This window comes from Paroedura picta, chromosome 1 (genome assembly GCF_049243985.1).
Source record: "Paroedura picta isolate Pp20150507F chromosome 1, Ppicta_v3.0, whole genome shotgun sequence".
NCBI lineage: Eukaryota > Metazoa > Chordata > Lepidosauria > Squamata > Gekkonidae > Paroedura > Paroedura picta.
In genome coordinates, this window is record NC_135369.1 from 122,362,272 (window position 1) to 122,375,370 (window position 13,099).

The 13,099-nt window shown below is 40.3% G+C and overlaps 1 protein-coding gene across 2 annotated transcripts in view; it reads left to right on the plus strand.

The window, feature by feature from the left end:
* The window catches only part of REV3L (REV3 like, DNA directed polymerase zeta catalytic subunit), a 109,823-nt gene that overhangs the window by 84,230 nt on the left and 12,494 nt on the right, over positions 1–13,099 (plus strand). For both annotated transcript variants that reach the window (XM_077301886.1, XM_077301893.1), the window contains exons 20-26: positions 856–974; positions 1,602–1,720; positions 6,284–6,425; positions 6,760–7,004; positions 8,251–8,359; positions 12,043–12,249; positions 12,911–13,020. In XM_077301886.1, the coding sequence (XP_077158001.1) occupies positions 856–974; positions 1,602–1,720; positions 6,284–6,425; positions 6,760–7,004; positions 8,251–8,359; positions 12,043–12,249; positions 12,911–13,020 (1,051 nt within the window). The remainder of the gene's footprint in view (positions 1–855; positions 975–1,601; positions 1,721–6,283; positions 6,426–6,759; positions 7,005–8,250; positions 8,360–12,042; positions 12,250–12,910; positions 13,021–13,099) is intronic.

The window sequence follows — 13,099 nt, forward strand, 5'->3', positions numbered from 1 at the left end:
GAAGCTTTAATCTGTTTAGTTTTATTACTTTTTTAATCCTATCAGCTTGTAGACTTAAAAACTGAAATTCAGAAGTTCAGAATACCCTGATTGTAACTGCCAAAAATGTATCAGTAATAAATTTGAGATAGGAAAATATTCATAATCAGTGTTTAAATAAAGTTTAAAAATAAAAGGGTCCTGAAACATTGAAACACTTCTGTAACAAAGACTAGTATAGGCAAAGAGTATAAAGATTCAAATAAATTCACATGAATGGATATGATTTTATAGTAATGTGTATGTTCACAGATGAGCTAGCAATGACACTTCTGGCATGCACAGACAAGAATGGAGACTCTGTAGGCATGGCTATAGCATAGCAGGGCCTGAACATAATTTCTTTCAACCTGTTACAAATAGGGGGCTCTGTCTCACGAAAGAAAAGAACCTATATTTGAAATCCATATAGCAGTTATACCAGTTCCTAATAAAGCAGTTTTCCTTTCTTCAAACTCATGCTTTAGGGTCAGGCCTCCATTCCTTCCTCCTTCTCCCCGCTGTGTACTCTGGCTCAGTGGCACTGAAACACTTAATGGTAGCATCTCAGGTTACAGACTTGAGATGTGGCATGCTTTCCAAGGATGTTGGCCATCTAGTTGCAGAGGTGCTGAGAATTTACCTCTCTTCCATTGAATATGATATGCTTGTATGTATGCACCCAGGAAAGCTTCCATTCCCAGGCTTACATAGCTTCAGCACAGCTGCTGCATCATGTACCTTCAGGACATATCCTGGCATGGCTTTTGATTAATCTTATATTCGCTTTTGTAGACGTGTTGATTAAGTTACTAAAATATTCTTTTTATGTTTTAGATGATAAAAAAGAGAATAGATTTGCTCCAGAGCAAGATGAATATGGGTCTGATACAATGAGTGAAATAAACATTGTTGGACGGGTTGTCTTAAATATTTGGAGAATTATGCGAAATGAGGTAAAGTCTGGCAAAATTAAACTGAAGACGGTTAAGAAACTGATTTATAATAGTTGCTAAATTTAACCTGTATTATACAGAATTTACCTGGTATACACTGACTTAAAAGGCGCTGTTAGCTGTTTCCTATCATATTTTCAGTAACAGAAGAACAATTTTCTATCTCCATTTCTTCATAAGATTCTGTCAGTACAGGAAATGTGAAATCTTTTAAAATATTTTTTTAAATCCTAGTTTGCATTTTTAAAGTATTTCATTCAACCAACTTTTCTGTTTCCTGATCAGAACTAGTACCTGCAATCTGCTATCTTAACTTTAGTTTTCATGAAATAAATTGTTTACACATTTCTGTTATAACTGGTAGTAATTATGGTATCATACAGAGCAATCGTGTGCAGTTATTTCAGTTTAAGTCAGCTGATGTCAATGAGCTTCAACCCCAGTAACTGCATAGGATTGTACTATTAAAAACTTAACCAATTTTTGACAGTAGACTAGAGTCCTACATCATCAGTTTAAAGGGACACAAGGTAAACTGTGACCTACAAGTTTATGCAACTGTTCTTTTTGCCTTATTCAGTACTAAAAAGACATGGAAATTCTTAATCATGACTGCTTTTATTCCAGGTGACTCTAACTAATTATACCTTTGAAAATGTGGGCTTTCATGTACTTCACCAGCGTTTTCCACTGTTTACCTCTCGAGTTCTGTCTGATTGGTTTGACAACAAGTCAGATATCTACAGGTAATTATTTGTTACAAGTATTTTAAAGTATTTTTCTGATTCAAAATTTGGTCTGTATGTATCAACAGTGATGACAATATAATAAGCAGGATTTTAAAACAACTAGTACTAGTTCTTAAAGCAAGTTTAAGGTCTTCTATAACATCCAGATACATAATCAGTGTTCATATCCATTTTCTCAGGTCATTAACTTAAAATATATTACAAACAAGGGTTATACTTGCTTATTCACAGGTGCTGCTGCATTGTCTCCCCACAAATGCTATTTTCCCCTGATATACTGGACAGTGCTAGTTGTTTCTGCCTTTGTTGTTTGGGCCGCTTGTTCAGATTCAGTATAGTGTCCCAAAATTACTAAATAATTCTGCTTTGAACTTTACCAAAGAATTGGTACAACTTACTGAGGTTACTGGATGTATTTGTTCCTACTTTGGTATGTCTGGGCCTGATCTAGAGAATCACTGTAGCACACCAAGGTCATCTTTGCTCTGATTATCTTGTCATTGTCTTCAGAAGGCTACTCCAATCTGCTGAACTGATTTGATGATAAGAGTCAAAGCTTTGAAGGGTGAAGGTGGATGGGCAGCAACTGGTCTGCACCAAATAAAGTGACCCCAGCCGTGATGTAGCCATAAGATGATGTATAGAGATGGTCTCGTGGAGCTCATTCCGCTATGGCTGGGACCGGGGACTGTTGAGGCCGGGGACTGTCAATGATTTACAGGTGCTGAATAAAGCGGCTTCCAGCTATCATAGCTAGGGCAGTTCTGAAACAAAATCTGTACTGATTCATTCCCTTACGGTCTCCGTTATGAAGGAGAAAAATGCTGTTAAGTGACCCAGTCAGAAACAGATAACTTGAGCAGTGGAATATAAATATTATAGTAATTGACCTAAGGCTTTCTCAGACCAAACAGAGTGGAAAGGTTTCTGCATTTAGCTATATCAAATTCTGGGGCCTTTCTGCACAAGGACCAATGTTGCTAATTGGTTCCAGAAAGCGGAAACGCTATTTTAAAAAGTGCAATCTCGGTGTTACGCATACCTGCCTTTGTAGTGGAATCCAGTAGCGTTTCAATCGTTTCCCACAGGTTTCCGGACTTGCAAAAATCGCTAGAAAGGAAGCAATTTTTTCTGTGCTTGGTCCCGCCCCTGGCCGTCAATCAGACGAACAGCCAATGGGCGGTTGTTATCATGCTCCTGAAAAGCCCCTTTCCCTTTAAGAAAAGTTTTTTTAAAAAAGAAAAAAGAAAAACACACGTTGCAATGAATATGCCTTGATTCTTCCTAACATAGAGACCCATCTAGCTGGCGTGTGAGCTGGCGAGTCATCGTTGCCACGCTCCCCCGAGTGAAAAAAAATCCCCCCCCCTGCACGGGCGCAATTTTCGGCCGAAAATAAAGGGAACTTGCAAACGGGGCTGTGTTGTGCTTGGGGACTTAGGGGAGCTTAAAAGCACTTCTGTGGAGGGACTGTAGCTGGAGAAGCCTCGCTGGGTGAATGAAGCCTCGCTGGTTCGTTGCTTCGCCGGAAGTTCAGAGGAGAGAGCCAGGGGGAGGGACTTTGTTGGAACCGCAACAATGGGAACCCACAGGTCTTTTTCGCTACTGTTGCAGATTGTTTGCAAGAGTGTAGCGCTTTTCGGAGGGTGAATCCACTTTTCCCAATTTCCCTTTAAGCGCTACAACGAATCGCTTTTTGCAGGACTGTTTCAGGAGTGTGGCAGATTGTATGCAACGTTTTGCGGAACTGCAAATTAGTAGCGTTTACAATTTGCAAGCCTTCTGCTACATTAAAGTCGTGCGGAATGGCCCTTGGTTTTAGCCCTACCAGGTTACATTGAAAAGCTTTCACAGATTCAGTTCCCATTCAAATCGGCATTCTAATTTCCAACCATAGCAAAGATTCTCTTAGCAAACAGTGGACAAAGGACACATAGGAGGTCCAATACATCTCTCAGCAATGCTATTAGCAGCACAAAATGCAATAATATGGGGATCCATTTTTTCCCAACATAGCCATGCAAAGGGAAACAGTTCTTTCAAGTAGGAACAAGATCACCCAGCATGGAGAGCCAGCATGGTTAATTCTAACCTGGATAATTAGGTTTGATTCCCCACTAGGTGTGTTCAGTGTTTTTAACTGGTGTTTTTTATTTCAAATGTATTGGATCTGAAAAAAATTAAGGATTTCCCAAAAATCCCAGATCCCAATACTACTATGATATTGGTACCTGGGAATTTTGAGGAATCCTGAATGGGGGGAGGGGGTGTCAAATAGACCCAAGAAGAAAAATACAATTTCTTTTTAAAGGTAGCCCGACCCTGGGACTGACTTTGCTTTTCCTGCATTCCAGTTTAAACTGGGGTGCATGAGAAGCCAGCCCCAAGATCTGCTGTGCTACAGGGAGATTGCTCCCCACAGCACATAAATCCTGCTGAGATGGCCTCTCCTTTAGTTCAGATTAAACAGGGTTGCATAAGAAGCCAACGCCAAGCCAGCAGGAACAGTCTGCTCCCCTAGCAGTCCAGGCGAGACCCTTGAAACTAGAAGAACCCCAACAAACAGCTGAGAGGCAGGAGCAGTCTGCTACTGCCTCTTCTGTTCTCAGATCTACCTGGCAATTCCAGAATATATCTGGGATGGGGGGAATTTTCCCCAAGAAAACCTAGATACATTTGAGATGCTGAAATATACCCAGAAAGTATGATAAGGTATTTTTCAGGGATATGTTTGCCTCTGGTAGATCTGAACACATATTTCCATTCCCTACTTAGGAAGGAGATTGTAACTTTGTGACTCTTTACAATAAGGGAAATTGAGATTTAGGGACATATTCTTCATCTAAGGCAGTGGTTCTCAACCTTCCTAATGCCACAAGCCTTTAATACAGTTCCTCATGTTGTGGTGACCCCCAACCATAAAATTATACAAGTGTTCTTTAACGGAAATTAAACTGAAACTGACCAATGGTGTGAAGATCCATTGTTCATGATTGTATATAAATTGTTTTTTTCTCCAGGGCTTCTCGGTTCATTTCTGCCTCTTGTCCCACCATGCCGATCTCACTCTTTTCCACTGCTCCAGACAGACAAACGCTCTATCTCGATCTACCCCACAAGGCTGTTATGTAGATGCCCCCCCGACCAAACTGCTTTCCCTGTCGTGACCCCTGTGAAAGGGTCATTAGACCCCCAAAGTGGTCCCAACCCCCACGCTGAGAACCACTGATCTAAGAAAATATTTGATAAAAATTTCCCAGGATTCCATATTAAATTTTGTAGTTATCCATTGTTCAACTGCTTCACTAGAGTTTTCCTAACCAATTGGAAGAGTGCTTTTTCAGAGTCATTCAACATCTGGAATGGTCATGTACTCAGTGGTACACAAAGCTGTTCTGTTTCCAGACAGAAATCTAGACTGGAGTCTGATCAAGATTATTAGAATCTTCACTCTTCATGAATCTATAGTGAAAAGTATTAGGATTATACCATAGTCACACTTCTGTCTCCCATTTATTAATGATAGCAGAAAAAATCAGCATATATAATACATTCACCTTGTCACCCTTTTAAGCTAAGGGAGAGCAAATACCTATATAGGGCCTAGTCTGGACACAGTAGATAATGCACATTCAATGTGCTTTGGTAGCTGGATTTTCCTGTGCAGAACAGGAAAATCTACTTCTAAAGTGCATTGAAAGTGCATTATCTATTGTGTGCAGACTAGGCCTAGAAGAGAACTCAAGTGATATAATGCAATCCAGTTTGAGAGGACAGTGGTTTCCTGATGTAAACAACTTTGAAGTTATGGTTCATGACTTCAAAACTCGTGTAATGATATTTGTGCCCCCAGACACTTTTTTTCTCATTCTTTTCATTCCCCAGACACAATGGAAACATAATATTCTTCAGCAGGCCTGAAGTCCTGTTTGCCATAGCAACGTATTCCTTATTTCAAAAGTGGCCTAGAAGATTATTGCATTTCCCATTCTGTAACCTCAAGAAAGAATTTAATTAGAATCTAAGCAGGAAATATATGTTGGCCTCACAGACTTTTGTTTCTGTAATGGCAGGACCTGAAATTGTTGCTACAATAGCTAGAAGTCATTCTAGAAATAATAATGGAAGAACTAACATCTCTTATGTAAAAGGTAAAGGTAAAGGTATCCCCTGTGCAATTACCGGGTCATGTCTGACCCTTGGGGTGACGCCCTCTAGCGTTTTCATAGCAGACTCAATACTGGTTTGCCAGTGCCTTCCCCAGTCATTACCATTTACCCCCCCAGCAAGCTGGGTACTCATTTTACTGACCTTGGAAGGATGGAAGGCTGAATCAACCTTGAGCCGGCTGTTGGGATTGAACTCCCAGCCTCACGGGCAAAGCTTCCAGACAACATTTCTGCTGCCTTACCATTCTGCGCCACAAGAGGCTCACAACATCTCTTATGTACTGAAATTCAAATTTTCTTGTAGGGAAACAAAAATTAAAATTCATTTTGCTTGAGATTATCTCTTGTTTTCAGTCACTGAAGGTTTTTTCCCTTTTCTTTCAATTTAAAGATGGAAAATGGTTGATTACTACATTAGCCGTGTTCGTGGGAATCTACAACTGTTAGATCAGCTGGACGTGATTGGCAGAACAAGTGAAATGGCAAGGCTGTTTGGCATTCAATTCTTGCATGTGTTAACAAGAGGATCACAGGTATATTCTTCTTTACTTTTTGAATAGTCAACATATCTAAATGACCCTCTACCTTAGGTAAAATTTGGGAAATTTTTTTCTAATCATTTAACAAATTGATTACCAGGATAGGCCTTTTTCTTTTTGGTTGTAGTTAAGGTCCGTATTTGAAGGAACAGCCCTATAACAGGCCATCACTCTTAGCTACAAGCCCATCTTTTATTATGAAGGAGGGCTGAGCTACTGGTTGAATAACATTATCACATTTATAATAGTTTTAGCACCGTATCTGAAAAATACAAATGGCATTTACCTCTGACCAGTAATTCTTGCATATTCTTGTTTTCTTTTGTAGTATCGTGTGGAGTCAATGATGTTACGGATTGCTAAACCAATGAATTATATTGCTGTAACTCCTAGTATCCAACAGCGTGCTCAGATGAGAGCCCCACAGTGCATTCCTCTAATAATGGAGCCAGAGTCTCGTTTCTACAGTAATGCTGTCCTCGTATTAGACTTCCAGTCTTTGTATCCATCTATAATAATAGCATACAATTACTGTTATTCCACATGCTTGGGACATGTTGAGAACTTGGGAAAGTAAGTATAAATAATTTAAATCTTGACACCAAACTGTACAAGCCTTAATCTGTACATGTGGCGGGGAATAGAGCTGACAAGAGAAACAAGATAGGCAAGCCAGAAAGGATAATGACAGACAGTGTAAAGAGACTCACATTGAGTTCTCTGAGACTGGATCTGGAGCATGAGAAAGGCTAGTGAGATTCAAACAGATGGTTGTGAGAATGGGAATGAACCTGGGAAATTATTGAGCTCATCAGGTACTAGCCCTTTCTTTCCTTACCTAATTTGTAGCTAGGAAGCTAACTAAAGTCATACTTTATCATTTTGTCTGAATTCCAAACCAGGACCAATTCTGCACACATTGGATAATGCACTTTAAGTGTGTTTTTGCAGCTGGATTTTCCTGTGCAGACCAGGAAAATCTACTTCTAAGGTGCATTGAAAGCACATTATCTAATATGTGGAATGAGTCCAGGATTCTAACTACAGTTGATGTTCAAGTTTAGAGAACAGAACAAACTATAACTTGTGATTTGAACCCAGTGTTTTTAAGGGACTGCCTCTCTGCCTACACCCCTCAAAGAGCTCTACACTCCCCCACCTCCAACTGGCTGGTAATCAAGGAAGCTTGCCTGTCCTTAACCAGGGCCAGAGTGTTCTCTGTCCTGGTCCCCACCTGGTGAAATGAACTTCCAGTGGAGATCAGGACCGTGACAGAGCTAGAACAATTCCACAATTGGGCCTGCAAAAAGGAGCTCTTCTGCAAGGCATTTGATTGAGGTCCATTGGGCCCCCTGAACCTCCTTCCCCATGAATCAAACACCCTGAACCATGGTTTTGTTAAATTGTTAAGGTTGTTAACCACTGTTCTCTCTGTTATTGCTGTTACTATTGTAATTCATCTGCCATGGTTACCACATTATATTGTGTTGTTTCCTGTTCCCCCATGTTTCATATAAACTGCCCTGAGCATGTATCTATGGTTTGCCACATAAGTGTTTTAATTTCCTAGATGCACTCAAGGAGGAGAGGAAGGAAGAATGAGAATCCAAAAGTGGCATCACAATTATCTCTGTAAGGTGTTGATAATGCAGCTGGGCTGAGGAAGTCATGCAGAGAAAGTAGAAATAGTCATTATACAGCCATAGTTTCTCTAAATAATGCATAGAATGGAGCATCCAAACTGTGTTACAATAGAATAGAAGCAGTAGTTGGTATGTACAGTTGCTCTGTGTTCATTCATTGTCCTCTTTTTTTGCAGATATGAGGAATTTAAATTTGGCTGCACATCTCTGAGAATAACTCCAGATTTACTGTATCAGCTTCGGCATGATATAACAGTATCACCTAGTGGAATTGCTTTTGTCAAGGTAATACTGTATTCCAAATGATTATGTTACATTTACAGTGGTGCTATTGGGTTTTGTCTAAATTCCATTCCATTACTAAAAATAAATTAAAGATAGCATCAAAAGGAACTTTTGTAAATATCTTAGATGTAAGCTGTATCTTTCCTTTAAAGTAGCACTTGAAATTTTACCTGGAAATTAGTAGTTATAATATTAATTATATTAATAAAATATAGCCAGATCCTTACAACAGTTGAGCTACTACATTCTGCACCAGTTAAACTTCTTGTCTACTTTTAGTCTTAGAGCATGTTGTCATAACATTTAAATTAATGCTGAATTGAAACAACACCCTGACTTTGCAGCCCAGTTCACAGCAGCTACAGTCTCTCTTGAAAGATTCAAGTGGGTAGCCATGTTGATCTGAAGTAACACAACAAAATCTGAGTCCAGTGGCACCTTTAAGACCAACAAAGATTTATTCAAGGCATGAGCTTTTGTCTGAGGAAGAGTGCATGTACTCGAAAGCTCATGCCTTGAATAAATCTTTGTTGGTCTTAAAGGTGCCACTGGACTCAGATTTTGTTGTGTTTCTCTTGAAAGGGTTCAGAGTAGAGCAACGTCAATCATCCTGGAGCCTGGGGACCAAGCACCAAGAGGAAAGGCTGAGGGACTTGAGAATGTTCAGCCTGGAGAAGAGGAGGATGAGTGAGGACATGATTGCTGTCTTTAAGTATTTGAAAGGTTGTCACCGAGGAGGCAGAGAAAGGTTGGCAGCAGAGGTATAGGAGCCACAGTGAAGAACAATATTGGCTAGATAGGGGGGAAACTTTTTCCACAGTCAGAGTAGCAGTGCAATCGACTGCCAAATGAGGTGGTGAGCCCCCCCCCTCACACACACACATACACACACACTGATGGTCTTTAAGTAGCAGGTGGACAGATACTTATCCTGGATGCTTTATGCTGATCCTGCATTGAGCAGGGGGTTGGACTAGGTGGTCTGTATGACACTTTCCAACTTTTTTCCAATTCTATTTCTTGATAGTAATTGCCAGTGAAGTCTATAGTCATATATATATTGTATCATTATGAAACCAAATCATAGAGCAGGAAAGAGCAGGAAAAATGACTTGTTCTGAGGAGTCCCAATGTGAACAGCAAGTTGGACAGAGGAAAGCTATAGGAATATGCTTGTTTTTGATGGAGCGCTTAACACCCTCTCAGGGCAGCTGTCCAGCCCTGAGTGCCTCCTCCTCCAACTGGCTTGCCTTTCTGTTCAGCAGCCAGCCAATCACCTTCCTTCCCCCACCCCTGACCACCCCCTCCTCCATCCACTTCCCTCTGAGACTCAGAGCCTGCAGATCCTTGCTGCATGAGAGCTGCCTCTGATGGTGAGTTCCATAACAGCTGCATAAAGCCTTTCCATTTCCTGGGGGGAGGGGGAGGCTGTCCGCAGAGTTCTTCCACTCCACCTACCTAATCTAGCGCCCATTGTATTCCTGAATGCAACAGGCTTGGCCCCTAGTAAAATTGGAAGAATGGTAAATATTTGAGAGACTTTCATCTTGTGGTTTCAGTGCAGCCCTACATTTTTTTTCCTAGTCAAAAACTCCTAAAAGAAGCCCCTGCCCCTTTCAAAGTCATCGTACTGGTGGGCTTTCCCAGCCAGGGCATCATGTGCTCTAACATTATGTGCCCCCTTCTTCCAGTTACTTTTCCAGCACCAATTGGATAGGAAGCACTTTAGAATGTTTTGTAGCCTTCACTATCTTGGCCTGTGATTTTTCATCCTTTTCAGACACATTTAATGACTCCAGCTGGAGTCCTTTGCAGGGCAGACTCTCCCTCATGTGCTTGGAAGAGTCCCACAGTGCTAGCATTTGTCCATCTGCTAGCATTCTTCCAGTGGTCCTAGGTGGAGCAGTCTGACACCTGGGATGAAGCTCTGGCAGAGGAGGGGCTTCATCCCAGACATCAGACTGCCCCGCCTTCAGAACAACAAGAAGGAAGATTATAGTAAATGAGATGGATCTTCTCTTCCTTTTGGACCCACTATTTCCATCCATAGCGTTTCTGTAAGAAGTGAATCTGTTTTTCTTAGATTTTACTGGACTATATACCCTCTCGGACATAGAGCCACTATATACCCTCTCTGACGTTATTCCTCTGATATAGTTTAGTTCATTAAATATTTAGACCACCCTCCCAGCAAGCTAGCTCAGGGAGGTGTACAACAAAATATATGTATTATTCCATGTATTATTTATATGTTTGATGTAAACCGCCCTGAGCCTCCGGGGAGGGCGGTATAGAAATATAATAACTAAATAAATAATAAATAAATAAAATACAAATTACAATAGATAAAAATTAGAAGTAAATTTAATTTAAATAGTGACAGATTAAAACCGATATGTTCGTAGAATGTCTGTTGTGGGTGTTGAATTCTCCTAGAAATTCAGGAAGATTTGGGGTAGAATGATGTATAGATAGATGCTGATATATCCAGGAACCGCAGTATCCCACCAAGTTTCTGAGATGGCCACAGTATATTTGTTCTCCTCTGTCACTAAGCATTACAGTTCCCCCATTTTATGTCAGACACTTCTTGCATTTTCATATAACTTATCTATAATTTCCCAGACATGTTAGGCCTGTGACCTTCCTCCTACGGCCTCTAGACCTCTAGGAGGAGATTGAATGAGTGTGTAATTTTCAAACACCCGAGAAGGTAGGGGCTGGACTGGAAGGTAGGGCCCTTTGTAGTCTCTTCCAAATCTGTGTGATTCTGATTCTTATGGGGGGAGAACTTAAAGTTTAGATTTTGTTTAAAACTGGACCCCCTGTTTTTTAAGGCCAAGCTGTATTTAAATCCCAATAGGGCTGTCAGTTCCTTGTATATCAAATATGATTCAAAATTCCACAAGCATGTAAAGTCAAATCAAATATTCATTTATTCTTCTAGTAGTCAATTCTCATTTGAACACAATCAGAATGGGTTCCTGGGTTACTCAATTCCCCGTTTTCCCTGTCTTCTTCAATTATTGTGAGACTTCCAATATTTTCAAGTTACAGCATATCGGTTATCATCTTGGCTTTCAGCTCATCATATTCACCATTCCTTACTATGACAAACCCCTGGTGATAGAGTAACTGAAGGAGAGATAAAAGCAAACTAATAAGCAAAATCATGGTCAATCTCCAATAATCAGTCCATAACCCAGTAAGAGTTTTAGAAACCTATTATTGCCACCCGATCAGGTTTTTTTTTAAGGGAGTGATCACATTACAATGCTGTTTCTACGTATTAAAAAAGCAGTCTTGCACAGCAGCGTTGTAGCATGATCATAGTGGGTTTTTTTAATACATTCAATACACTTTGGGGGGAAGGGGGGAAGACGATCGAAGGAACAGAATGGTAGAATTATGGAACGCACAAAAAGAAAGATGCAAACGCACCATTTTGCAAAAAAAAATTGAAAAGGATAGGAGCAAAGCATGATGGGAGGCTGCCTTCATCGGACTCAGATGCAGAAATCATATTGCAAATTTCAGCCTGGGAAAGGAGAGGAGGAAAGACCAAAGGTGGAAAGCTTAGAGTCAACTACAAAGGAAATCTTAAGTGAGGGTATGTCTCCTAATGTGGAAATAGTCAAATGGAGAGGAAGATACCTAATGTTTTTGTCCTTGTTTTGTGGCAGCCTTCTGTAAGAAAGGGTGTATTGCCAAGAATGCTAGAAGAAATTCTGAAGACTAGAATAATGGTGAAGCAGTCAATGAAAACTTACAAGCACGACAAAGCTATCACTCGAATGCTTGATGCGCGGCAGCTTGGCCTTAAGCTTATTGCTAATGTCACTTTTGGTTATACTTCAGCTAATTTTTCTGGAAGGATGCCATGCGTAGAGGTGAGTAATTAAAATGCTAAGATTTAGGGGGAAGAAAACAAAGTAAATTAAGTATAAGGGAATAGCTAATTGTCAGCCATGCCAACCAGGAGTAATAATTCTCTTCTAAGTGTGTTCTCATGAGGACATTTTATTAAAGATTTAAAAATGGACTTCGAGGAATGGTAGAGGACAGAAAGGCCTGCAGGATCATTGTCCATGGGGTCGCGATGGGTCGGACACGACTTCGCACCTAACAACAACAAACCCCAAAAAAAGCCTTCTTGGTAATGGCACCAAATTTTGGAACTCTCTCCCTAGGGAGATTCATCTGTCTCCCTCTATCAATGTCTTCCACCAGCAGGTAAAGACTTTTCATTTGTTCCATCTGGTATACCTTCGGTAACTAATACTGGCCATCCTTCTGGTGCTGGTTGTTCGCGTTTTTAATTGAATTACTTTATAATTTTAGGTATACCTTTAATTGCTCTGTTTTTAAAATGTTCTTTATGTTTGCCACCTTGTGGACAGATGGAAAGGCAGAACAAAAGTGTTTTAAATAAATGAATAGAAAGGAAAGCCAGTGTAGGGTAAGGATTACAGAGCTGGACTAGGTCCATATTCAGATCTTCATTGAGTCATGAAACTTTTGTAAATGCTATTTAAAATCTTTAATCTACAGATTGGTGACAGTATTGTGCACAAGGCCAGAGAGACTTTGGAGCGAGCAATAAAACTGGTGAATGATACCAAAAAATGGGGAGCACGAGTTGTGTATGGAGATACAGACAGGTAATTTACACAACAAAGGTTCATTTGGGAAGACTTGTTGTTGTTGTTGTCATTGTCAGCCATTCAGTTATGTCTGACT